This window comes from Oryzias latipes, chromosome 6, assembly GCF_053564925.1.
Source record: "Oryzias latipes strain Hd-rR chromosome 6, Olatipes_Hd-rR_3.1".
NCBI classification, from domain to species: Eukaryota; Metazoa; Chordata; class Actinopteri; order Beloniformes; family Adrianichthyidae; genus Oryzias; species Oryzias latipes.
The window spans coordinates 19,101,062-19,125,587 of NC_136242.1; the positions used below are offsets into that span (position 1 = coordinate 19,101,062).

Genomic DNA, 24,526 nt, shown 5'->3' on the forward strand with positions numbered 1-24,526 from the left:
TTAAGGATGTGGGAAAGATCCCATTCTGAAGAGAGCGGTTAACGATATTCAGGAGTTCCTCCTCACAGGATGAACACACCGACTTAAAAAGAGAGGTGGGGATGGGATCCAGAGAACAGGTTTTACTTTTAAGTTGGGAAATCACTTTACGAATCTTTGTAGCATCAATCAAGGCAAAACTCTCAAGTGTGTTCTTAAAAGGCAAACAGAATGCAACAGACTGAACTGTTAGTGGTCATTGGGTGATATTAAATCTAATGTTATTTATTTTATCAGTGAAGTGGACTGCACAAATATTTTTTTATTTTCTTCTTCAGTCCTGCTTTTCCCTGTGTAAAAGGTTCTATGAAAGAAGTAAAGCACCTTATTTTGAATATAAATGAAATTAAATTAAATGACATTTACGACGGGATAAATTGATACATCATTCTCCGCAATGATTCAGTAAGTGAAGATTGGTCCTCCGGTCAGTAGGTGGCAGTATGGAACACTCTTTATGCTTAGCTCGAATGTGTGTTTAGGGAAAATAACACGAGTAAAAAAAAAATCCAAAGAACAGGCAGGTTCGCAGCGGATTATCATGTTATTGAGATATTTAACAGACATTGCTTTCCTTCTGTACATTTACTTGCTGTTTTGGTGACTTATTAGGTTTTGAAGTGAGTGTTTTTGTTTGTCAGTGAAATCGTGTGACCTAGCTTGTTGTTAGCATTTGGTTTTTACTTCAACAATTCTTAAATTTAAGTTAAGTAAACAAAGTTAAACCTAATTTTATGGACTTTGGACTATAACTCATCGAATGTTCTCTAGTTGAGAAACGACAAAACGTTGAATTAAACTGTAGACCACATGTTCTTTGTGATGAATGTTAACTAAAAATTTAACCATAATGTCATTTTTACATTTATATTTCTGTCGTTTTTCTTGTCAGTTGAATTTTAGTTTTTATCAAGGACAAAACAAGGCAAATAGATTAAATCTTTAGAAATTCTTATAATCGAAAATATGGGCTCAAAAATATTTAAATGTCAGGTAAATTAAGTGAGATTAAAATATTTGAATAAATTTATATTTGAATTAATAGATTTTTCCTTAATTGTCACTTAAATTTTATATGAGTGCCATGACTCGGATGGCATAAATTAATTTATAAATGTGGTTTGTTTCTTGTCCATCTCTCCTAGTATATGAATTTACAGATTTCATTTTCAGATCATCTCTGTCATCTTTTTACTGTAGACAATGGAAGTGGAGACATTTGTATCTAAAACCCTTGAACTATTACAAGAGGAGCGAGAGGCAGAAATAGAGGAAACCAGGTATGTAACTGTCCATAAATATCCTGTTGGTGTTTGATGTGAGAGATCTTAGCAATTCATTTTAAAAAATGTAAAGAAAAACAAGGCTTGTTTTTTAGTTTTAGCCTGAGGATCAGTCATTGGCTCTGCCAGTTTAAAAAAAAAATCAAAATTGGATTTTTAGCTTCATAAAAAAGTTTTCCTTGCAGGAAGAAAATGCATTAATTGTGCATTTATTAATTCATCTTCAGATTTTTATTATCTTGGCCAACTTCAATAGGTGTGAATTATGTCAACCTTCAAGTTTGGTTTAGTACTGTTAGATAATGCCATCAAACATATGTGTATTTTTTCCCAGAACATCTTTGTTTGTCATCTTTCTTGATAGCTGTACCTGTATATTGGTCACTTGTTGTTTCCCTTTAGAACATGGCAGGAGAACCGTTCCCTAAAGGATCTTCAAAGCAAAGGCATTTGTCTGCTGAAACTGCAGATAGGCAGTCAGTTCACCGGGCTCTACGGACGCACAGTTCTTGTTCTAGAGCCAAGAAAACATCTTGGTTTCTCCTCTCTTCCTAGCAACTGCTTTGGTCCCGGTGAGTCTGACACCTTAACACTAATGTGGCTGGAGAATTTTTGCTAATTTTTTTACTCACTTAAAGTTGTCTTTTCTTGCAGGCGATATTGTTGGCTTGTATGATGCGGCTGGATGCAGTGCAACCTCACAGATATGCACAGGGATAGTAACCAGAGTTAGCCAAGCATCTGTAAGTGTGGCCATTGATATTCTAAAGGATGATGCTGTCCTGGATACAAACTCACTATACAACCTCCTAAAATTGGCCAATGATGTCACTTACAAGCGAATGAAACGGTAAGATGTGTGACCTGGATATCATCCATAGGCCGCATTTCATCAGTGAACACAGAATCTTATTTTGGCTATTTGTTGGTAGAGCGCTGAATGTGTTAAATGGATATAGCAATGGACCAGCTGGCAATATTATAAATGTCCTTTTTGGAAACGCACAACCATCATCTCATTCACAACCAAGTAAGTAATTCTTTTTATGATCAACTATTTAAACAGCTTCTTAAATGCTTTTAAATCCTGTTTATTTCTCCAAATGTCTAAATTCTTTTCTATGTTTTTTTTGTTGTCAGTTGAAGTCCAGTTTTTTAACTCAAACTTGGATGACTCCCAAAGAGAAGCTGTTATGTTTGCTCTGTCACAGAGAGAACTGGCTGTGATTCATGGTCCTCCCGGGACGGGAAAAACCACCACTGTAGTGGAAATCATCCTGCAGGCAGTGAAACAAGGCCAGAAGGTATCCAATCCATTGGTTTATTTTTTTACATCTGAAAATGACTTGATTCAATGCGTGGGGTTCTTGCATCGATGCAGGTGCTGTGCTGCGCCCCCTCAAATGTTGCTGTGGACAATTTAGTGGAAAGGTTAGCACAGTGCAAAGCCAAAGTCCTGAGACTGGGACACCCTGCCAGACTGCTGGAGTCCATCCAGAAACACTCGCTGGATGCCATCCTCGCTCAGAGTGACAACGCAAACATCATCGCTGACATCCGGAAAGATATTGATAAAGTATTAGTGAGTATTTTTCTTACCCCTCTGTAGTAACATAAAGTTCTTTGCACCTCAACTTTATTTCAAACTCTATTCTATTCTTTTTTTAAGATGGGAATGAAGAAGGAGAAAGGTGAGCGCGGGAACTATAAACGAGAAATAGGGGAGTTGAAAAAGGAACTAAAATCCAGGGAAGCTACAGCCATCACCCAAATCCTGAAGGGAGCAGATGTTGTGCTGTCAACCAACACCGGTGAGTGGACTGAAACCAACAGTTCAGCTTCACTGCAGTGATGTGAGGCAGTGACAGGAAGCTGTCTGTGTCTTTAGGGGCCTGCGATGATGGTCCTCTGAAGCTCCTGCCTGCGGAGCATTTTGACTGGGTGGTCATAGATGAGTGTGCTCAGGCTTTGGAGAGCAGCTGCTGGATTGCACTGCTGAAAGCACGAAAATGCATTCTGGCTGGGGACTACAAGCAACTGCCTCCGACAATCAAATCACAAGCGTAAACACACATTTCTATTTGAATTTTTTTTTTGCACTGGCTCTTTGGCATTTACTTCTAAAAACACTTTATTAATGAGTTATACGGTTTACCTCATCAGTTCAAGAAATGAGTGCATTTTAAATGTTTTAGTTTGATTGCTCTTTGGTGACTATTATTACCTCTTTTGTTACTCTAACAGAGCTGCATCAAAAGGATTGTCTCTGAGTCTCATGGAAAGAGTTATTCAGATCTATGGAGATGTAGTGGTCCGCATGTTAACAGTCCAGTACCGAATGAACAGTGCCATCATGGAGTGGGCCTCCAAGGAGATGTACCAAGGGAAATTAACAGCTCACTGCTCGGTGGAAAGCCATTTGTTAAAGTTAGTGCCCTCACATCAAAAAGGAAACTTTAAGATTTCAAACAGATGATTAAACATGTGCTTGATCCAACAGAGATCTCACAGGCGTTGCCTCTGTCGCCGAGACGAGCACTCCACTTCTTCTGATCGACACGGCAGGAAGCGGCCTGACAGAGATGGAGGTCACAGACGAACAGTCCAAAGGCAACCAAGGTCATCCTTTGTTAGTTCTTTTTAAAGCAAGAGCAAAACTGGATGATTTTACTCGCCTTTTTACACAGTGCTGCGCTTCATGTCTCTCCAGGTGAGGTAGACATTGTTGAACTGCACATAAAGGCCTTAACTGAAGCTGGTGTTAAAGCCAAAGACATTGCTGTCATCGCTCCATACAATCTGCAGGTAAATCAGAGTCATGAATTTTTTGCTGTTTTAAAACAGTTTCAATGATTAAACTGTAATTTATATGAATCTGGAATTTATAGAAAAATTGACCAAAAATAAAAACTTAGAATTAATCTCATTGAATTGTAATTGTTCATGCAAGTTCAAAATGTAAAGATTTTCAGTCAACAAAGTACAACTGATGTGTTGCACGTTTAAAAAAACACATTTTTTTTTTAAATTTAAATTCCAAAATGGAAAAGTCTTGGAGTGTTCTATCACTGTTCATAGCTAAAATAAATCATGAAAAAACATTTAAAGGTTGTATGATGATTAATCAATCTGTTGTATGTAAAAAAAACATGAAATGCTACAAAAAAGCCACTACTCTGTTGTTTATTTACCGTTATAAAAAAGGCTCTTCTGGAGCACACAGAGACAAGTTTCTCAGTAGATTCTTTAGATCTGATTAGAAACACATTATCATTGGAAAAATTCAAAGTTTTTATGAGAAACAGCCAGATACAAGTATGTCTCAAAGTTTTCTTAATTTTGTAAGTAGCGTCAGATAATTAGTCAGACAACAGGTTTTGAAACCTTTATTATTTTCCTCTAAAGACACAACAGAGGAGAGCATCATGTCAGCATTCAATCTGTCCTACTATAGAAAGTAATGTTGGGTTAAAGGTCACGTGTTACAAAGGATAGAGTGATGCATTATGTCACATCCTGTTTATGAAACTCCAGATAAAATAGCAACACAATGATATCTGTCAGATTACCTCTGTCTGGACTTCAACTATCATTCTGAGTCTTGATACCTTTGATTCATAGTTTTGGTTTTTCCTTAAGATGGAAAATATTCCAAAATGGACCAATCGTTGGACTGTGGAATGAGATGTGCTGTCTGCGGTCACATCGCCAGCAGACTGCAGAGCTTCCTGACAGACATTGAAAACAAGTGACTTGCCTGAGGGAGCTTTAAATCCAGAGAAAACACACGTGCTTTATTGATCCTTCACAAGAAATCAGTGTGACAGCAGCAGTGATCAGTAGACTCACAATCAACTGACAGACTTGTGTGTAGACAGTTTTTACACAAACAAACTATTAAAAATACAAATGATCAAGCAATTAATCTAAAAGACGTTTAAAAAACAAAACAAAACAGTTTCTTCACATTTTATTCTTAGTTACACAAAGAAGGTAGTCTTGTCTAAAACATTTAATTGCATGTAAAGGCTTCATTCACCATCATCCTCTTATACTTCAGCAACTTTACCTTTAGCTCTCTTTTTCCATCATATTAGTTAATAAACTCTAATCTGTGGTCTAAAAAAAGTTCTTTTCTAAGTGTGCTTGCATGCTAAATAAGTTCCTTCGACGTCAATACAAAGATTCTGTGTCTCCGCTCTTCAACCGGCAGCATTCAGGTCACACACTGGAATTGCCAGAGGGTTTTGTTCTAATAGTGTTTTCTATTTTTAGCTGCACTGTCTATGTGATGTAATGGGACTTAAGTTGAACGCTCAAGGAGGCGCACAAAACAAAGTGACAGCGAGGAGTGAGTCTCTCCCCCAGCTGCTATGAATAGAGGTGTAAAGACATGGTTGAAAAGAGAGCACACTGACTTCACTGTATTTTTAACAAAGCACGTCACAAACATCTAGTACTTTTTCCCAGAGATTTAACAAATAATAAAAATAGTTGACATTTTGAAAGAACTTGACTTGGTGTAAGAAAAGGAAGCTGTCTCTTCTGCAGGTACCTGATCTGCAATGATGTTTTATTTTTGTAAAGGTTGATCTTCTGCGTCAGAGACTTTCTGCTCGGCATCCAGAGCTGGAGATAAAGTCAGTGGATGGATTCCAAGGCAGAGAAAAAGAAGCTGTAGTGCTCTCATTAGTTCGGTCCAACAGAAAAGGTGGCTCCTCTGTTCATGGTCCAGCATCATTATCGGGGTGACCCATGACATCCTTAAAAAAAACAAATCTTTATAAAATGTTTTTTTCTTTTTAAGGGGAAGTTGGATTTCTGTCAGAAGACAGAAGAATAAATGTAGCAGTCACACGAGCGAGAAGACACATCGCTGTGGTGTGTGACACTCAGACTGTGCAGAACCACGCCTTCCTGAAGTCCCTGGTCGATCACATGACTGAAATGGGCGAGGTCAGAACAGCTTTCGAATACCTGGAGGATACTGTACCACAGAACTACACTCGCACCCGCAAAGAAGTAAAGACCACATCTGCGTCTACATCCACCAAACTGAAGACCAGAGATCAGCCCTCGAGCAAGGTGAAGCCGGTGCAGAAGAAGTCTGGGAACAGCTGCAAAGAAAACACAGCTGGGTCACAAAACCAAGCAACGTCTGAGCAAGAGCAAAGCAAGAGTAGACGCGCTGAGATCAGAGAACAGGTGGAGAGCTTTATGAAGGACTTAAAACAAAGTGATTTGCAGTTCCCTGCATCCTTTAACTCCCACGACCGTCTGCTGGTCCACCAGATTGCTGAGGAGCTAGGTCTGGTTCATGAAAGTAAAGGAGAGGGCAGTGACAGGCACATAACAGTCTCCAGGCCCCTAAAATCACCACCAGCTCAGAAAGTGAGACAAGAGGAACTGACCCAGGAAGAAGAAACTGTCTCCAACGGGAACGAGGCAGCTTCCATTCTGCAAAGTGACCCGTTGCCTCAACCGTCATTAGACCTGAAAAGTTTACACTTGGAGAGAATGAAGAGGGAGCAGAAGAGGAGGGAGGAGGCTGCTCAGAGGAAGCAGCAGAACAGTATCCCTGCAGCTAAGGAGCAGCAAATGAAAAAGACAAAAGGTTTGATCAAAACGGCTTAAGCGTTTCATTTAGGTAAGATTAGCAACAGTTTAACTCCGAATCTTTCTTTCTGCTTCCAGGGAAAAGCAAAACAAAGCCGGGAGCCTGTGACGTCGCCGGCGCCGATGACTTTGATGCTCTCATCAGCGCTGTCATGAAGGCTGACAGCATTTGTAGTTTTGTCAAGTGTAAAGCATCTGTGTTAACACTCGGACAGCTTTGTTTGTTTTGCAACAGGCAGTATTGCCTCAGTCATCACATACCAGAGGTAAGGCGCCAACTGGAAGCCCACCACCGTTCGGTTTCTCATCAGACGAGTTTTTGACTCTAAGACCAAGTATTTCTACTAAACTGCCATTTCATCAATTCCCTCTAGGTTCATGGCTGTGGAGATAAGGCCAAGTCGCAGGCTCGGATGAGGATCAGCAAAGAGGGGGTTCTTTATGCAGGAAGCGGCAAAAAAGACAAGTCCATGGATCCAAATAGGAAGGCACACCTGCAGAGAAAACTGGACTCTAAATTAAAGGACATGGCATCACAGAGGAAGCCAAAAGGCACGGAAAAGGAAAACTAATGTCCCCCAATCAACACAGTGATTTTCTTAAATTAAATGTAAGGAAAATTAAAGCTGTGCAAATTACGAACTTGTGGCGTGCTTGTAATTTACATTTTTGAAATACATTTGGCATTTAACTAACTACTCTGGATCTCTGCAGAATCCATACACATCTACTCTGTGTTCACACTGATTGTCAGAGGACAGATGGTTAAAGGGCTCGAGTTTTTCCATTCCTCATTTAAGCCCAGAGAAAAATAGGGATAAATCTTCTCTGTAAACTTGTCTTTAAATGTGTATATGACAGTGGAATTAGCAGTATTGATGAAGACGACCTTTCCCTTGTTCAAGTCCAGCTTCACAGTGATCCTTTCAGGCTTCTGCTTCACCGTTAGCATGGCGCGAGGAGAACTTTCAGCCCACAGTGAGTCTCCATCGCTCAGACCAATCACCCAGAACCCTTCATCGGGGTTCAAGCAGTTTGTGCTCTTTCTTTTGATGGACTCTCGAACCACTCCAATGTGCCAGTCTTTGACCTGGCCCAACTCCACAGTCCAGCTGTGAAGTCCAGATGTGAAGCCGGTGGCGCCCAGGACGCACACACGGTTAGTGCAGCGTTCAGGGTTGTCAGGCAGGAGCTGCTTTCTGCTGTAGTGCATGCTCGTCAGGCCTTGAGAGAGCTGTAAGTTTGGCTGTGCCGTGTTCGGATCCAGGATGACTGGAGCTAAAAAACAAAATTCCTTCTGGTTGACTTCTGATACGGAACATCTGACTTATAAACGTAGGCAGCTGTTCACTCACCATATTTGACAGTGTTGGCCATTTTTTTCCAAATTTTAAACTTGAGTATTCCCAGATGCTTTGCAGAATTGATCAGAATGTCTCGGATAAACTCTGGCTCCTGGATGTTACATTTGACCCTATAAGATGTTAAAATCATTACAACATGGTTTCTGGGAAGATAGTAGTTATGAGTTGGTTGAAAATACCTTTTCTTTGTTTCCTTGTAACCCTTAAAAGAAGAACATAGAGGAAAAAGTCACCAAATGCAATATTATACAGAGTTATTGTAAATAGATACACACTTTTTCAACACTAACAGATTTATTTATCGAAAGACCAAAACACTTTTTCTTAAATCCAGAAATACAAGTATAGATGGAATATTTGACAATAGCAACAATTGTTGTACTGTATTGATTATAAATGCATAATTTGTGTATTTTCTTAAAAGCCCACAATATTAATAAAATAAATCCTCTTTCAGCTTTCACATTTTATGGGTTGCATCTGACCCAAAAAATAATTTTAGAATAACTTTTATGTCATGTTCTGCTGCTTTGCCAGACCTCCTGCAGCTGTTTTCAATCAGGTCTTGCCACTCCTTTCACTCCTCATCATCCTCATTACTCCTATCTGTTCTGAGCTGCTCTTTCTCATCTCTTCCTGTTTGTTTTAATTTTGTGGTCACTGTCAAGCCCATTTTGCTCATGTCTTGTTGCCGACCCTTTCTGTTTCTGGACCAGTTACCGTAAGAATTACAAAGTGTTCTGATCTTTGTTTACGGATCTGCATTCACCTTTTATTGAAAAAATCCTTAAAATAGTTTGCTGTGTTTTTTTCTTTTTTCTTCCTCTCCTTACTACACTGATCACAGCTCCTCATCCTGTCCAGTTCTGGGAAATATCATCAAACCCTTTCATAGCAAAACAATTATAAATGTTAGCTTTTTATTTTTATAAAGCGCATTGATGCTCTCCCTCTTTAACAAAATAAAATTAAAACCGACCTATTTTCTTTTTCTCTTTCTTGTAATTGTTTACTGATTGAACAATGAGGAAGTTCCTTTTTACAATAATTTTGCACCAGAGATCTGACGTAAGAATAGTTAGGTTTTTGGTAAAACATGACTTCCCTGTTTGGTTGGTTTTTTTCTGACGGGGAAAAAAACAATTGGTGTGCCAAGTAGGTTGTTGTGCTAGGCACACCAACCATTGGTGTGCTTGGCAATTGTTCACCTGATGGACAGTGATTGAACATTTCTCAAATATACAGATTTAACCCTTGTGCTATCTTAGATGACCTCACCATTGCATTGACGTGTTCTCCCTACCATGACAAAGGTGGATATAGGGTGAAAAGATTTCATGTAATCCATGGACACCAGTGAAGATCACAAATCATTGAAGAAAAAAGGTTCGGCGCACTGTCTAGTGGGTCTAGGTGACCCAACTCTCAATGGTAAAGTGCCTAGGATAGCACAAGGGTTACGGAACAAGTACAATTTGGATTGCACATTCACAGAATATTCAAGACTTGTTAAAGCAATTTTTACAGAGTTGGCCTGTTTAACCAGAGCAAGTGTAAAAAATTGATTGATTTTACCTCAACCTCCAAAAATGTTAATTGACAATGTGCATATTGACAATGTGCAAATGCAATAACAAATTTTTAAGAGCCTCCTTGACAGCTAAATTATTTCCCCTTCCTGTTAGAAGGAAGATTCTGTCCCACACTTTTTCAGAAACAGACACTTTTCACATTAGATCATGTTTTCTTTGTTTCCGCTTACCTCCAAAAAATGAAAGAGGTCCACTTTAAAACGATGAACAACATCTACACATTGAAGGAATTTTTACGTATGAGATTTAATATACAGGATATTTTATGCATGTATAAAAAAAAATTTAACTCAAAAGCTCCTCTTTCATGATTGCAGTTCGGGAAAAACTTTCTGGAATGATTTATATAGATGGCTTCTAACAAAAAACTCAATACCAACATTTTCATACCTTAATATTCAGGGTGTATCAAAAAAAAAAAGGAATTTTCAGTTTATTTTTAACAATGTTGTTATTTTAGGTCAAAAATTTTATCCATAGCTGTTGTGTCCGGAAATTGAAGCTGAATTTTTTGTATTTCAAAAACGATCTCCTGCTTTTAAAAAAAAAAAAGAAAGCTATAAAACTCTTAACCCTTGTGCTATCTTAGCTGACATTGACGTGTTCTCCCTACCATGACAAAGGTGGATAAAGGTGGAAAGATTTCATGTAATCCATGGACACCAGTGAAGATCACAAATCATTGAGGAAAAAAGGTTCAGCGCACTGTCTAGTGGGTCTAGATGACCCAACTCCCAACGTTAAAGTGCCTAGGATAGCACAAGGGTTAAAAAAAAAAAAAAAACTTACTCAGATGGTTGCTTCAGCGAAGTGCGTTAATTTCTGTCATGGTCCAGGTGTATGCTCGATTTTTATTGGCTGTTGGGTGTGGATGTAAGGGATCATAGCCAAACAAGTGTGCATTCTGAGCCAAATAACCTTTTCATTTATTTGTCAATAATTTTGTAGTCCCAAGTAAAATTAAGACACAGGAGGTCAATAAGGAATACTTTCAATTAAACTGACTGTGTAGTTTTGATAGAAATTCAATTTTCAAGCTTCTGTGTTAAAAGCAGCAAAAACTGGCAAAGCATTTACCAGTAAAAATGGCAGATCCCTGACTTTGAGAGCAGACTCGGTTTCACTGATGGTGGAGGAAAGCCTTTGGATCTGCTTCACGGTGTCTTCCATCTTCTTACGCATGACCTGGACTTTGGTGTCCTCCTCTTGTTTTAGCGCCTTCAGTTGGTTGGTTTCCTCATCCCAGAGGAACTGATGAAGAATCCTAAATTCGTTCTTAATTTCTTCCTCAACTTGAGCACTTTGAGCCTGCCATGCCAATTAAGTCGGTTATGTATTGTAAACAAAAAACTTAAAGCAAATGTCATGGTGAAATGTAACTTTTCTGCCTTGATAAAAATGTGAGTTACATTCAAAGTTAAACATCACTTAGAAAATGTGTGTTCATATGAAAAAAAGGTAAAGGCATAAAAAGACATAAAAATGTAAATTTAGAAAACAGCTTACCTGTATGTAGGCTTTTGTTTCTTCCATTTGCTGTTTTTTATTGTACAGGCTTTTGAGAGTTTTTCTCAAAGAGTCCAGAATGGCTGAGATTTCAATCTGACATAAACGTTGAAATTCCAAAGTTAAACAGTTAAATGAAAGCAGCAGCTCTGGCAAGTAGTAAAAGTTAAGGAATTTTGCAATTATAGATGCAAATTTCTTTTTGCTTTTTGGATGTCATCCCACACCCATGAAATGTTCCCATTTTTACTGTACCTTTTTCTGTTGGGCTGCTTCTTCCACCGGGCAGCACTGATGCACTTTATGCTGCATGGATATCTGGCAGATCAGACAGATGGGCTCCTGATCGTTGTTGCAGAACACCTTCAGCGGCTCGTTGTGAATCAAACAATCTCCGTGTTTGACGTAGAGATTCTGGGCCTTCTGCTGATCTGCTGCTATCTTAAGCTGCAGATTGATAGGAGGCCTAGCAGAGGGAGACTCACTGCCACAGACGGGACACAGTCGACATCCTTTCATTTCCCAGAATTTCTTTAAGCAATGGTTACAAACATTGTGGCCACATGCTAAAAGAAGAGGAAGACAGTAAATGTCAGAGCACTGAGGACAGTGTAAGTCCTCAGAGATGATGGCCCTCGCTGCCATCATGTTGAAGAGTCTCTAAAGCTGCAGTATGAGAACAAGCTTGTTCTAGTCAGGTTTTGTTACAGTAGGAGGAGCAATCCGAGCGCAGAACTGAATCCAGTAAATCTTGATGAGCTGGAGGGACAGGTTAAGTTTACAGCTGTACATACTGACGTAAAAGATGTTTCACTCGTCATCAAGTTCATGTGCACTTTCTGGAAATGAATATCCTTTTTATGTAATAGCACTTTTGTTTTTTAGGCCCTTTTTTATTTGCCATAATGAAACATTTCAGTGTTTTCAAAAAACAAGGTTTGACTAAATGCATAAAGACAGCCAGGCATTCCAGTCAGGCTCCAAGCCAGAAAACAGTCATTCAGAAAAATATATTGTATGGATTTTATAGCTGTGAAGTGACTGAATTAACTGACACTTGGCAGCATAAACAGAGGTAGTTTTGAATGTTAATGGCATCTTTTCTGTAGTCAGAGCAGAAAATAAACAATGGATAAGGCTCCATACAGGTTAATGCATAGATAATCAACATTTTCTGAACTGCAGAGAACTTGAAAGGAAAAATTAAGTTTCCAAAATGAGAATTAGAAGTGCCTGTGCTGTGATGTCTCCGTAATAAAGCCAAGAACAAAGTAAGTCTCAGTTTTGTGACACTGTGTGTAGTTCAAAATCAGTTCCAAATTTTCAAGACATGTTGGCCTATGTTAGAATTTCTTTCTTACCACAAAAAAAACAATTATTCATTAACAATACCATTAAAAATCGCTATAATTATTCTACAGTTAAACAAGAATTTCTGTGAAACAAGGCAAGCTTGGTGTACCCTCCCTCATCAAAAAAGTCTCATAACAGTAGCTGTTTAATAAATTACATGGAATATTATTGGTAAACACTCAATAACTATTAAGAAAAAAGTATAGTAACATTGTACTGAACAATTACAGGATTGTGTTGATGATCAGCATCACAAATAGAACATGCTCACTGATAAAGTTGTTCCAGTGAGAGCTTTCTCTCTTAATGCCATTGAATATACAAAAATGAGATACAATAAAATAAACTGTGTGCACAATTTTTTTTTGCCAAAAAGCGGAGTAACTTTTTGATTGGTCAAAAACCCAACCAATAAACAGGTTTCCTTTTGTGTTAGATTGTTTCCTAGATGACACACACAGAAAGAATTTCTATCGAAATGACGTGCTTTGATCCAGTCTCTTGTTCAAATGTTAAGGAATAAAAGCTGCTGCTATTACCTGGTTAGTAAAGACATATTAGTTTTTGAATAGTTAAGAGATTTTAGATTTTATAAAACAAACTAAGCAACTCAAAAAAGAAATTAGCAATAGAATATGATGTTGAATTTAGAATTGTTTTTTTCTAGTATGTTGAGAAATAAAAAAAAATAAAAGCATCATTTTAAAAAATGACCTCTGCAATGGGGTATAAATATATCAACAGAAATGTTTAAACAGAGTAGTACTCTAATGTTTATGTTAACAATAAACCTTGAGATTAAAACTGTGGGAATTAATTCTACTTTCTAGCTCATTTTTTTAAGATAGTCATCATGCATAAGACAGACAGAAAGTTCTGTTGCTTTGAAAGTTTTTTTTTCTGTAATTAAATGTTGGTTCTCCAGTTTATCTTGAAAGTTGACAGATTCACAGCATCTCCTCTGCTAACATCAGAATGATGTCCAAATGAGTTGGATGCCTCGATCCGACTCCTCTGAGCTGCACTCGGGAACTCCCTTGGTTCAGGTCAGCATCCTTCACACAGAGCAGTTATCTTCTGCTCCTTTCAACATTTTCCGCTCTCCCTGAGGCCACCTGCTTTTGGGAAACCAACCAGGAGCCTGTGAAGAATTGCGCAACATCTGCAGATCCATGGCAAAAGTGTGAGCTTCCAGTCAAACGAATCCAGGCTTCATGGAGGACTTAAAACACTTAGGACAACCCTTTGTCCCATTTGTCTGCAGACACCTGGAAGCATGAGATCACGTGAGGACCCACACATAATCTAAGAACACAGTTTATATTTATTTGAGTTCTATTTGATGGCAGATATGACTGTTTGAGGAAGAGAGAACAAACACGTACCTGAGGTGATAGATGTGGGAACAGGGCAGGGCCTGCAGTTTTTGATCCCTGTCCCCAATAGACTCTCCACAAATGCCGCAATAGAGTTCGAGCTCCTCAACGCACTGCAGGAACTTGACCACCTGCTCTCTGACTTCTTCTTGCTGCTTACGACTTTGGTAGATTCCTTCGCTCAGGCAGTGAACTTTCAGCGTGCACAGCTTACACAAAATAAAAAAAGAACAAAATCACAAACAACTTCAGCACCAATTAATTATTTTTTAATACTTTATCTTCACTCATTAGGTGGGATTTGTCCTTATTGAGAGAATCCATTTACCTTGTTTCCCATTCCATCTGCCAACTCCTGCGCTCGCTGTAAAGACTCAAGAGCCTGGCAAGTCAAAAAGAGGTGATAGGTTCTTGCTATGAAATCCAGACATAAGTTGTAGCCGAGAATTATTTTAAAAAAAAACTGGATGAACCTTATCAAGTTCTTTCTTCAAAAGCCAGCACTTTGCAACTCCCAGGTAGACATGAGCTTGTCCGAGACGGTTTCCGATCTCTGTCATGATCGCCAGGGCAGAATCGTATCGAGGGAATGCTTTCTGAATGCAAGCAGAGAAGGACAACAAAAAAATATGTTCAGTTACATACAGGACCAGAAAAAAAAATACAGATGAGACGCAAATACAGATAAGTCGCAAATAAATGTGATTTTCAGAGGTTTGTGCTACAGATGCTGTAAAGGCCCCTTACATCAACAGCATGCCTGTAGCGATGAATGTCTGCAAAGTTCAGGAGGCACAGAGCCTGCAGAGGACGGTCGCCATGCTGCAGAGCGATCTTCATTGATTCCTGTTGGAGATCAAGTTAGAAGGTTTTAGAGGAAATGTTCTCCCACCAACCTGTAATCAACATTTGCATTTAAACCTATTCCCTCGTCTCTCTAAACCAGCATGTAGGTGATGAGGATTTTTTTTAATTTTGCAGTTTACATAACTGCATTCAGTTTCACTGGAGGTGACAAGTAGTGTGGAATGTGAGCTGTCACCTTTTTGATGCTGGTATTCCGGATATGACAGAATGCGTAATCTGCTTGGCAAATGTAATAAATCTGAAATGTGTGCCCGTCTTTTGTTGACTATAGTTTTACACTCCAAGGCAATGACATCAAGCTATTTTTCACCCTTGGTTCATAATTAGAACAGAGGGAGGCCTTAAGCCACTCTCTTCATTAACACTCTAAAGCAACACCTCTGTGAGCATATTTTTGTCTAGGTCTTAGGCCTTCTGCAATGGGGACAACTGGTGCTTGCACCTGTCAGCAGCACAAAATCGACTGTATCTGTATAGCTAGGATCAGGGGTCAGAGACTCTGAGACGCTCCACAAGGTCATCTTTACAGAAAGTAATGGTTTTTTTAGAAAACAGTACCTCACAGCACTCCATGGCATCCGCCAACCGCTCCAATTTCCGGTAGGCCACAGACATGTGGTATTGACTCATAGCTCGATACTTGAGGCTCCACCCTTTACCGTAATCATTGACAAGTTCGGCAGCTTTGCATGGGAAGAACAGGGCTTTTTCATAATCCTGATGACAGACACAAACAGGGAGTAAGACTTTGAGGATGTGGTTATCTTAACCCTTGTGCTATCCTAGGCACTTTAACGTTGGGGGTTGACCCACCAGACAGTGCGCTGAACAACTCTGTGTAAGGGTGGGGTCATCAAAGATAGCACAAGGGTTACAATGGATCTGTTGGATGCTGCCAACATCTAAGGAATCTATAGAATTTCTACTGACACATTTTTGGTCTCCGTTAAAACCTGTTTGAAACTGTTGAGCATTTTTCCTGCTACATAACAAGCCTATGTTGCTTCAAGCATTCAATGTTTTTAATCAGCTTCATTCAGAATGTAATAAATGCTTGTCCTGCATCAATCAGCTATCATTCTAACATTGCTCTCTACAACCAGAGTTCCACAGGGTTCCCGTCACTGACTTTTGCTTACAGACATTCTGGTATTGTATCATAATCTTAAACAGAGCTCAAGCAAGCAGGATTAGGTTTGACTGGGTGTTTAAAAAAAAAGACTGAACTCTTTCTAGCACCCCTTACATCCACAAAACCATGCATCCATCCCATCATTAGGTGAGCATCAGTAGAGGGAGTACCTTCAGCTGAACATAGATGTTTCCCAGACTGCAACAGACTCTGCACTCCAGCATCTTGTCATCGTTGTTGTGTGCGTAGCGCAGGGCCTTCTCATAGCTCTCCAGTGCTTTCTGGAAGACACTGAGGCCGAGATAGGCGTTGCCCATGCTAAGACATACCTGGCCGTTGAGCTGCAGGCTTACAGTGGTACCTTGCATGTTTAAGCAGGTTTTGCAGTAAGAGACGGTTTTCTGGAACTCACACAGTTTTTCATTGCTGCGTGCCAAGTTCAGGTAACCTTCAGTCAGGTAGTCTGGATCTTCCATTTCTCTGGCTGTGTCAATCTGTTCGAGAGCATACTGTAGGAAAATAAGGATAAAGAGCTTCTGATATTGAGAGGAAGTTGCAAAAAACGAAAACAAAAAAGTAATTGGATAGTTTTTAACAACACTTCAAGAAGTGTTTTTTAACAACACTTTTACTTCAAGAAGTACTAATTTAAACCCTGTTAGTGAAGGGGGGGGGGGGGGGGGGGTGCTGTTTGAGCACAGAGGGATTATGTCAACAAGACACCTCACACTGACTCTAAGGTTGCAGCTCACGTATTTGTGGAAGCCACAAATTACCAAATGATCTCAATGTGGCTTTAGGTGGAAGATTGCCACCTTTGACCTCATTTCATTCAGCGATTGCTGAGACATTGTGGAAATGTCAAAAAGCTACTACAGCTGGAGCCGTGCCAGTCCTGAGCAGACATGATGACACATAAAGTGATCAGACGTTCAGTGACATACTCTGGAGTTGCAGCCAAGCTCACAAGAACTGCTCTTCGCATGAAACGTAATCACACAAAAAAACCTAACTCATTCATACACAATCATTTATGAAACAGCAACAAGAGACTATTTAAATCAGCCAGAAACTGAGCAGCAACCATCAAAATATTTGGAATGTACTGAATGTTTTATTCTGAGTGGCGTTAGAGGCTTACCTTAAGCATGTCTTTGTATTTTCCCATTTCTGAGTGAGCTGTGATCAGACATCCCAGCACCCGAAACTTCCCTCCAGGATCAGAGGTCTTTTCCAGCACTTTTGTCCAAACATGCAAGGCTTTGTCTGTCTGGTTGGACTGGTACAATCTCAGGCCCTTCTCGATTTGTTGTTTTGTTTGGTCCTGACCCATCTCTGCAGCAAGGTGCCTCATAAAAATATTCATTCGTTTACAGCATAAAAGCTTCCATAGGGCAGTTAGGAAGTAGATCCGAGGCGAAAGAAGATCCTTGAAGAAGATTCTGTGAGAGAGGATGGTGCCGAAAGGCCTACCAAATCCCACTTCTATCAGTTCCAGCTGGGCTGAGACGCAGGGGAAACTGGATCCGCAGAACCAGAGCGGTGACACACCAACACCATGGTCACTAAATGATTATTGGCTAAAAAGGCCAATAAAATGTCATGTCCTTCCGACTGTACAACAAATGTCCCAAAAGAATGATACAAATCCCCCCCCCCTTCAGATTTCCATGTGAAAAATCTTGTATCCTGGCTGGGTGCTAACTGTGATATCCCAGAATATCTCCTCCCTCCACACCCAAGCAAAAGGAATTCTCAGCAACCCTGCATCCCACCCCCTCCACCTTCCTCTTAGTGCTGGCGCAAAAGCAGATGGCCTTGTCACTCTAGACCATGTGTCCCTTCAGGAATTATGTTCTGCCCTCAATAAACTGTCCCAAGGTCACTTTACTTCCTAACAATCTACATTCACATGAACATTGCTGACAAAATCAAGAATATTTGTGCTTCTTTCTCTCATTTCTTTAACTTTTAATACTGAACTTGAGAAAAAAGAGCATCTGAGCAGAGAAGTGATTATATCCGACATCCTTTCTTTTATTTTACCAACAACTAATTAACTCCGTATCTGAAAGCACTTGTGGTGGCTGGACGTTCCGACTGAGGGCTCTTATGGAGATGCGTATGGGGCCCCCCCTATAAACCCTCGCCTCCCCCTCACCTCAGAGTCAGCAACTGATGCTTAGAATAGTTCACAAAGTCGGACATGTTCCTGAGGTTGGGTTTCAACCGCACACACTCGTGCAGCACATCAATAGGATCAAAGTTTTTGCCTCTCGATGGCAGCTTTCTCTGCTTCAACTTTTCAAGTCTGGGATGAAAATGTGTGCCCGCAGAATGAGGGAATACCCGAAAAGCTACGTTTTGAGTAGTTATGCAGCAAAACTGAAAACCTTTTTTCAGAATCCCACACCATCCATCCATCTAAAAGCTGCTCCTTGTCTTCAGCGTCATTAGGTGGATGAGAAGTGGGGCTACAAGAATGACACGTTTTCAGTTTTTGAACTATAAATCCCCTTTTGGGCAGATTGACAAGCCGTTTAGGTTGAAATTCAGTCACAGAACTAGAGACTAAAGAGCTGTAAGTGAATTTAAGGGGGAAGATTGTAGACCTGCACAAGACTGAAATGGACTACAAAACCATCAACAAGAGGCTGGGGGTTAGGGTGACAACTATTAACCAAGATCAGAAAGAAGGAGCACTATAAACCAATTTTGAAATCCTTGCACCGGCTCCCAATCAGCTATAGGATTGATTTTTTTTAGTTTTTTTATTATTTTATAAAAATGTTTCAATGGAATTGGACCTTCATCTTCCTCAGAACTACTTTTACTTTATGACCCAGAGCCTTCAGGTCCTGAGGGTGCAGGTCTGCTGGGGGTCCCAAAGGTCAGAACAGATCCCACGCTTGAGGCCTCATTCCAGAACCGTGAAACAGCCTGCCTGAGGATGTAAGCGCTTCATCCACTGTGGGGTTTTTAAAAAATCAAACAAACTTAAAAACCTTTTACCTTAGCTTTTAGTTTTCACATTTCCTCATAACTTGTTTTAGCAACTTTTTTTCCCTGTTCGTTTTTGTAGAATGTTTGTTTGTGTTTTTTATGAATACTATTTTTCTTATCTATTTTATGTGAAGCACTTTGAAGGAAAAAGCTCCATAAATAAAACTGAATTTGAATTCAAATTGTGCCAAATTTGTGAATGGCAACATGACCATCAATCCAACTAGTTCCTGCATGGTGGGGTTTCCATGATCATGAAAACAGTGAGTAATAGGTCTAAAACAACATGGCAGTTGATGATCTCAAAGCAGCTGGAACCACAGTCACCAAGAAAACCATTGGTAATACCTTAAACCGCAATGGTTTAACATCTTGCAGTGCTCGCAAAGTAGCCCTGCTTAAGAAGGCACGTGTGAAGACCCGCCTAAAGTTTGCCAATGAACACCTTCATGATTTACAGAGTGACTGGGAGAAGGAGATGTGCTCAGATGAGACCAAAGTGGAACTCTTTGACATCAACTCAACCTGTCGAGTTTGGAGGACCCAAGAACACCAACCCAACTGTCAAGCATGGAGGTGGAAACATTATGGTTTGGGATGTTTTTCTGCACAGGGCTACTTTACCAAGATGGGAGGATGGATGGAGCCATGTACTGTCTAATCCTGAGTGAGGTCTTTGCATCTTCATCATCACATCTTTGCATTTTCTGTTTATTCCACACCGAAAACTTGAAATGCAGCCTAAAACAGTACGACAAGCATGAGATCGTGCATACAAATTAACTCATTTCACAGGAGACAATAGGTTACTTCATTACTGGTCGTCACAAATCTTCTGCTAGATGGTCCACGATAACATCACAGAAACAGGAAGCCAGAGAAATGTTGCTGGAAAAAATTTTGTTCTTTGGAATTGTTTGCGTGTGGACGACTGAGTGAACACATGGTTAGGCCAAGACAAACTGCCAGTTTGTAAGGAGGATTTTTATACCTCTTATGACCGAGACCACAGAAGTGGCAGGGTTAAACTTTAAAGTGTTTGCGTCTCCTTTCTTGCACTTGTCTCTGAAAACATATATGCAGCCATTACAGCTTGCCACCTTCCACAGCGACGGGATGCAACTCCACACTTCAGGAAAGCGCAGCCGCGTGAAACTCTCCAGGAGAGGGTTGTAGCACACCAAGGAGTCTCCTTCTGCTACGATGAAGATGACATCCATGTGAACGGCGGCGTGCATGCAGCCCGCAAACGGCAGCATGTATGGTTTGATCTGGCACTTTTGGGAGGATGTGTCGAAGCACTGAATGAGGCGAGAGGGCTTCGTGAAGAAGTCCATGTCGTTCTCCTCCCCCCCAAGCAGGTAGATGGTGCCGCCCAGGTTGACGCCAGCAGCTCCTGACACCGCAGTATCCAGCTGGTTGGTCTCTGTCCACATATTGTCCTTCACAGTGTAATAGATGACGGCGTTGGACAGAGAATCCTGCAACGTCTTACCTCCTAGAGAGTAAATGGCATCCTCTAATGTGACGGAGACCATGGTGTGATGGAGGCGGTCTCTGGGCAGCGGCGCACAGCGCTCCCAGTCCATAGTGTGCATGTTGCACTTCCACATGCGGCGGGGGATAGACCCTCCTACCACATACAGGTCACTGCCATGTTTACAAGCCGCTGTGATCTGATGGCACAAACTGTTCTGACCGCTCACACTGATCGCATCGTTCTCATCACAGTGAAGAGATACTGCAAGCGAATGAGTCCTCGTCTCCTCTTTGCCAATCAGGTATATGTGGACATTCTCACCGATTTCCTGAAATAAGAAAAAATAGAGAAACTTTAGAGATGAAAACTAGGTCAGGAGGTCCAGTCATCAATCAGATCTGTGATATAAGCATTTCACTGGAACCATGACGATTCTAGGAAGACTTTTGTTCAAATAGAGTCTTTGCTCTGTGGGTGCTATCACTTTTTTCTTGATGCCCGTAACAATTAGCTTTGAAAACATCAATTAGTATTCCTAAGAAAACATATCTGTTGAGCTGACTCCAAAGAGAAACTTGTTTTTTTGCTACCTTAAGATTCTCTTTAAGGATGCAAGAGAACTCCTCCCTCTCGACCTTGTTATGGTTTATCCATGCATCGATGGCCACTGTTGGGTTCTGAGAGCTTGGTACTCCATCTGAGCAGAAATGCAACGGACTCAATTCAGAAATTCTAGAAATGTTTTTGAAATGTTGCATCATTTAATCACTATTATGCAAATTAACTACTCTGGATTTTGGAAGTTTCGATAAACCAATGCATGCGACAACAACAAAAAGCAAATGCAAGTGTAAAATAAACAAAGAATTGCAGAAAAGCTTTTAGTGTGGATACTAACACAGAAAAGGTTTTTATAACTTATTGGATTGTGATAAATCGCTGCATGTCGTGGCATAATGTTACCTTTGATAATGTCCAGGAGTAGACAGAAAGGCAGATTGAGAAATTCTTCAGTCTGATGCAGCTGAGCAAGGTGTATTTTTGCACAGTGTTTGGCTGCAGTATACAGCTCCTGGTCACTGTGTCTGTCTGCCAGCCACATCACCTGAAACAGAAGAAAATATGTATTAACATATCTCAATTATTATATGGTGAATCTGTGAAGGGGAAAAAAAATCACCTGTAAACAGTTTTTGACCTCCACTGTCCGTGAAAGGAAGCGGGAGCATTCCTCAAACAGTGCGGTCAGCTGGTACATGTCTGCCATCTCGTATGTGTCCTGCAGCTCCTCCACTCTCAGTTTGATTGTACCATGATATATGTAATCAATCAGCAGCTGAAAGACGGTGGCACTGACGTCTTTCAGCTCAATACTGCGGTTGTGAGACTCTTTGAGGTTGGATGTGAACATGGAGCGGAAGAAGCTGCTCTGTGCTGAGAGCACCAGCCTGTGCAAGTTAAACTCTTTGTCATCAACTGTGATGGTCACATCTGCAAACAGGCCATCCTCCAGGCACAAGTCCATGATACTCTTCACCACACGGCTGGAGTGCGAGCGGTCGGTGAATGTGTATCCAAGGAAGTAGTTCTCCTCTCCCACGGAACCACCGGCATTGAGGCCGCCGTCCTCACCGCTCTCCATCTTTGCTGGTTGCTTCGGATAAAGACATACGCATGTTTATATTCACATGTCAGTTTATTACACACAGATTTACAATCTATAACGCGTAATCTAAAAACCACCAATACATTTTGATGAGGAAAACCGTATTCCATTAATTAATAACAAAATACATCCTAGTTGGCCTGTTTAGATGACCTAATGACATTGGCAATGCAACACCTGAGTGAGTGTTTCGTTTCTGTTATTAATTTAATCATAAACGAAACATAAGTTGGAAAACAAAGATGAGCATAAACAAACTTTTAGCAGATGACTGGATATTCGTTTCTTTCTTGACCATAGTTGTCTTGGTTAAACAGATCCACATAACTAGTAAGAAAACAGTGGATAAGACAACAAATAGCTCAATTCCATTCAATGATTGATATAAACGTGCCCAAATAATTGGTTTATAAAGATAAGTTCATGAGAAAAGACGTTTAGTCCCAACTTCTGTATTCTCCTTTTCTATTACAAGACACGTGGTAATATAAACAACAAACAGTTAACAAGGCTACTGGATGGAAGGATGTTGGGCGGCTAAGCTGCAATGGCGAGAGCTCTGATGATGTATTGATTAGCTTAACTATAGCTAGCATTATAGCGCACCTCAGCTGGCTAGCTGGTTGCTGCTCCCGTTAAAAAGGGATGAATCATAATATTGGCGAAATAAACTCAGAAATAATTCTTCATTAATGAAATTGTCTTAAATACGTAGACGTGATTACCTTAAACAAAACTACTTGAACAAATATATGCTGCTGAGCGATAAACCGGAAGTAAACAAAGTATTTCAGTCAAGCAGCAGAACTGATGGGTTAGCAAATTACTGCCACCTCGTGGTGAGGAGTATCGCTACAGCTAATCACCTCCACTTGATGCTTAGATATGACATATTTCAAACGAGGGTGGGGGGAAATTTTCCAGCGTCATGGATGACAACCTCTTCTGAGGTATGAGTAGTATTTTCCTTTACTCCCACCATCTTGAATGTTTTTTCTACAGCGTGTTTTTGTGAAGCAAAGAACGAGAGCATCTGTTATTGGATTTTCTTAACTGTTTGGATCAAGGGAAAATGTCTACCATTAAAAATTCTGGATTTACTTTGCAGTGACAAAAAAGAAGAGTCATAAGACACACCTCCTTAAAACTTGAATTAGAATAAATTTAATTTATGCTTTAAACAGCATTGGTTGGCTGGTTCATATGTTTTTTCTTAAATTATTTTTATTATTATTATAATCATTAATTCGTTTTTTGCTCAAGGAATTCTGTATGGGGCAGAACATTCGAGATCAAGACAAAAAAAACCAAAATTATTGCTCCATCTGGATTTAGATTCCTTTCTCAAAGCTGGAAAAAATCTGTGCTATTCAGTCCACATTTCATCTTCCTTGGTGAAAAAAACCGTCAGCTGACAGAGTAAAGAGAGAGCTCAGTTTGTTGGAACTAATCAAGAAAAGAAAGACGAAGGAGAAAGACCATGAGCCCACATCTTAAATTCTCCCTCTTGATCATTTTGTGGTTTTGTTTTGATCACGTTACAGGTAAGTAAATGAAAAAGATTATCTGCAAACATGGACTGATGCATAGTAATAGGGTCGAATGTGCACTACAGATGGTAAAAAGTGATTAACTGCAGAGAGGCTCAAAGACTAAACTAAGATCAGTGAAACCTTTTTCCACAAAAATGTTTTTTTGTAGTTGTGGCTGAAGGCAGACATCCTACTTCGTCTCTCCCAGATGCAGATCTGATGTTTGAGGTACTTTCTGCTCTCATATGTGTAAGTCTGTGCACAGCTGAAGGAGATATGCTGTTTTCCTGACAAAAACACGGTTTTCTGTCCTGCACAGATTTTGCTCGGTGGCGTCACAGTAGACCGGTATAACAACGTCCTCTTGCAGGACGAAGAGCTGGCATCGATGAGGCAAGGACGAGACTTCCTGTCTCAGATCAACGATGGCGTTCCCAAAACTCTGACTTCCATGAAGCTCTTGGCAAGAACTCTTGAGGAGGGTCAGAAGGCGCCGCTGACTCAGGGTCAGTTTGAGACTGTTGTCCTGAGCGTGGCGTTCTCTGCCCACCAGGCTTACAGTCAGAAGAGCACAGAGGAACGCGAGGCGTGGGGGGAAGTGCTCCTCCAGCTGGCAAACACCACAGTCAATCACCTGCGAGGAAGTTTTCTCTTCAATTACGCTTAAACGTTCGCCTGAATGTGAACAGTTGAGTGAATAAATCAGCTGCCTGTAAT

The 24,526-nt window shown here is 40.3% G+C and overlaps 5 protein-coding genes across 12 annotated transcripts; 2 read left to right on the forward strand and 3 right to left on the reverse strand.

Moving 5' to 3' along the window:
- The first annotated feature begins 469 nt into the window (after positions 1-469).
- ighmbp2 (immunoglobulin mu DNA binding protein 2) lies at positions 470-7,580 on the forward strand. 4 transcript variants are annotated; one of them, XM_011476072.4, is made up of 16 exons: positions 470-659; positions 1,213-1,319; positions 1,725-1,894; positions 1,977-2,172; positions 2,255-2,352; positions 2,463-2,626; positions 2,704-2,904; positions 2,992-3,133; positions 3,211-3,385; positions 3,567-3,749; positions 3,823-3,941; positions 4,033-4,127; positions 5,910-6,033; positions 6,130-6,936; positions 7,017-7,204; positions 7,313-7,580. In XM_011476072.4, the coding sequence occupies exons 2-16, from the start codon at positions 1,243-1,245 to the stop codon at positions 7,508-7,510; spliced, it is 2,937 nt and encodes a 978-aa protein (XP_011474374.1). In that variant the 5' UTR covers positions 470-659; positions 1,213-1,242; the 3' UTR covers positions 7,511-7,580. The 4 variants fall into 4 exon arrangements, with proteins under 4 accessions (XP_011474374.1, XP_011474375.1, XP_078805466.1 ...); XM_011476073.4 differs by having other exon boundaries at positions 504-563; positions 1,240-1,319; XM_078949340.1 differs by having other exon boundaries at positions 508-563.
- On the reverse strand, positions 4,693-12,181 carry LOC101170090 (zinc-binding protein A33-like). 2 transcript variants are annotated; one of them, XM_004069985.5, is made up of 6 exons: positions 11,656-12,181; positions 11,401-11,496; positions 10,972-11,202; positions 8,482-8,504; positions 8,294-8,412; positions 4,693-8,216 (listed from the first exon to the last, which is right to left on the reverse strand). In XM_004069985.5, exons 1-6 carry the CDS (start codon positions 12,046-12,048, stop codon positions 7,666-7,668), a joined length of 1,413 nt encoding a protein of 470 aa, XP_004070033.1. In that variant the 5' UTR covers positions 12,049-12,181; the 3' UTR covers positions 4,693-7,665. The 2 variants fall into 2 exon arrangements, with proteins under 2 accessions (XP_004070033.1, XP_020559678.1); XM_020704019.3 differs by having other exon boundaries at positions 8,294-8,504.
- A 91-nt stretch (positions 12,182-12,272) lies between these two features.
- rapsn (receptor-associated protein of the synapse, 43kD) lies at positions 12,273-17,921 on the reverse strand. Its single transcript, XM_004069599.5, has 8 exons — positions 17,270-17,921; positions 16,299-16,637; positions 15,555-15,713; positions 14,877-14,975; positions 14,603-14,725; positions 14,458-14,511; positions 14,139-14,338; positions 12,273-14,021 (listed from the first exon to the last, which is right to left on the reverse strand). The coding sequence occupies exons 1-8, from the start codon at positions 17,492-17,494 to the stop codon at positions 13,949-13,951; spliced, it is 1,272 nt and encodes a 423-aa protein (XP_004069647.2). The 5' UTR covers positions 17,495-17,921; the 3' UTR covers positions 12,273-13,948.
- A 1,905-nt stretch (positions 17,922-19,826) lies between these two features.
- kbtbd4 (kelch repeat and BTB (POZ) domain containing 4) lies at positions 19,827-23,133 on the reverse strand. 3 transcript variants are annotated; one of them, XM_004069600.5, is made up of 5 exons: positions 23,003-23,133; positions 21,792-22,265; positions 21,575-21,716; positions 21,202-21,308; positions 19,827-20,939 (listed from the first exon to the last, which is right to left on the reverse strand). In XM_004069600.5, the coding sequence occupies exons 2-5, from the start codon at positions 22,251-22,253 to the stop codon at positions 20,079-20,081; spliced, it is 1,572 nt and encodes a 523-aa protein (XP_004069648.1). In that variant the 5' UTR covers positions 22,254-22,265; positions 23,003-23,133; the 3' UTR covers positions 19,827-20,078. The 3 variants fall into 3 exon arrangements, with proteins under 3 accessions (XP_004069648.1, XP_011474377.1, XP_011474376.1); XM_011476075.3 differs by having other exon boundaries at positions 22,884-23,040; XM_011476074.4 differs by lacking the exon at positions 23,003-23,133 and adding an exon at positions 22,536-22,826.
- Positions 23,060-24,525, forward strand: LOC101159257 (protein FAM180A). Of its 2 annotated transcripts, none has more exons than XR_013656612.1 (3): positions 23,060-23,227; positions 23,979-24,037; positions 24,129-24,525. XR_013656612.1 is itself a non-coding variant. In XM_011476077.4 (3 exons), the coding sequence occupies exons 1-3, from the start codon at positions 23,758-23,760 to the stop codon at positions 24,474-24,476; spliced, it is 471 nt and encodes a 156-aa protein (XP_011474379.1). In that variant the 5' UTR covers positions 23,621-23,757. The 2 variants fall into 2 exon arrangements, 1 of the variants encoding a protein (XP_011474379.1); XM_011476077.4 differs by lacking the exon at positions 23,060-23,227 and adding an exon at positions 23,621-23,821 and having other exon boundaries at positions 24,129-24,476.
- The last annotated feature ends 1 nt before the right edge of the window (position 24,526 follows it).

Coding starts and splice junctions, on each gene's coding strand:
- kbtbd4 (XM_004069600.5), bottom strand. CDS start 22,253: ATGGAGAGCGGTGAGGACGGCGGCCTCAATGCCGGTGGTTCCGTGGGA. Junction 21,717..21,791: donor AGGTCAAAAACTGTTTACAG/GTGATTTTTTTT, acceptor CTTCTGTTTCAG/GTGATGTGGCTGGCAGACAG. Junction 20,940..21,201: donor TCCTTAAAGAGAATCTTAAG/GTAGCAAAAAAA, acceptor TTCTTATTTCAG/GAAATCGGTGAGAATGTCCA.
- rapsn (XM_004069599.5), bottom strand. CDS start 17,494: ATGAATATTTTTATGAGGCACCTTGCTGCAGAGATGGGTCAGGACCAA. Junction 14,726..14,876: donor GCTACAGGCATGCTGTTGAT/GTAAGGGGCCTT, acceptor GCTTGCATTCAG/AAAGCATTCCCTCGATACGA. Junction 14,339..14,457: donor CAGATGGAATGGGAAACAAG/GTAAATGGATTC, acceptor ATTTTGTGTAAG/CTGTGCACGCTGAAAGTTCA.
- LOC101159257 (XM_011476077.4), top strand. CDS start 23,758: ATGAGCCCACATCTTAAATTCTCCCTCTTGATCATTTTGTGGTTTTGT. Junction 23,822..23,978: donor TTGTTTTGATCACGTTACAG/GTAAGTAAATGA, acceptor GTTTTTTTGTAG/TTGTGGCTGAAGGCAGACAT. Junction 24,038..24,128: donor ATGCAGATCTGATGTTTGAG/GTACTTTCTGCT, acceptor TGTCCTGCACAG/ATTTTGCTCGGTGGCGTCAC.
- ighmbp2 (XM_011476072.4), top strand. CDS start 1,243: ATGGAAGTGGAGACATTTGTATCTAAAACCCTTGAACTATTACAAGAG. Junction 2,905..2,991: donor AAGATATTGATAAAGTATTA/GTGAGTATTTTT, acceptor TCTTTTTTTAAG/ATGGGAATGAAGAAGGAGAA. Junction 4,128..5,909: donor TCGCTCCATACAATCTGCAG/GTAAATCAGAGT, acceptor ATTTTTGTAAAG/GTTGATCTTCTGCGTCAGAG.
- LOC101170090 (XM_020704019.3), bottom strand. CDS start 12,048: ATGATGGCAGCGAGGGCCATCATCTCTGAGGACTTACACTGTCCTCAG. Junction 11,203..11,400: donor AAACAAAAGCCTACATACAG/GTAAGCTGTTTT, acceptor TTGGCATGGCAG/GCTCAAAGTGCTCAAGTTGA. Junction 8,217..8,293: donor GGCCAACACTGTCAAATATG/GTGAGTGAACAG, acceptor TTTGTTTTTTAG/CTCCAGTCATCCTGGATCCG.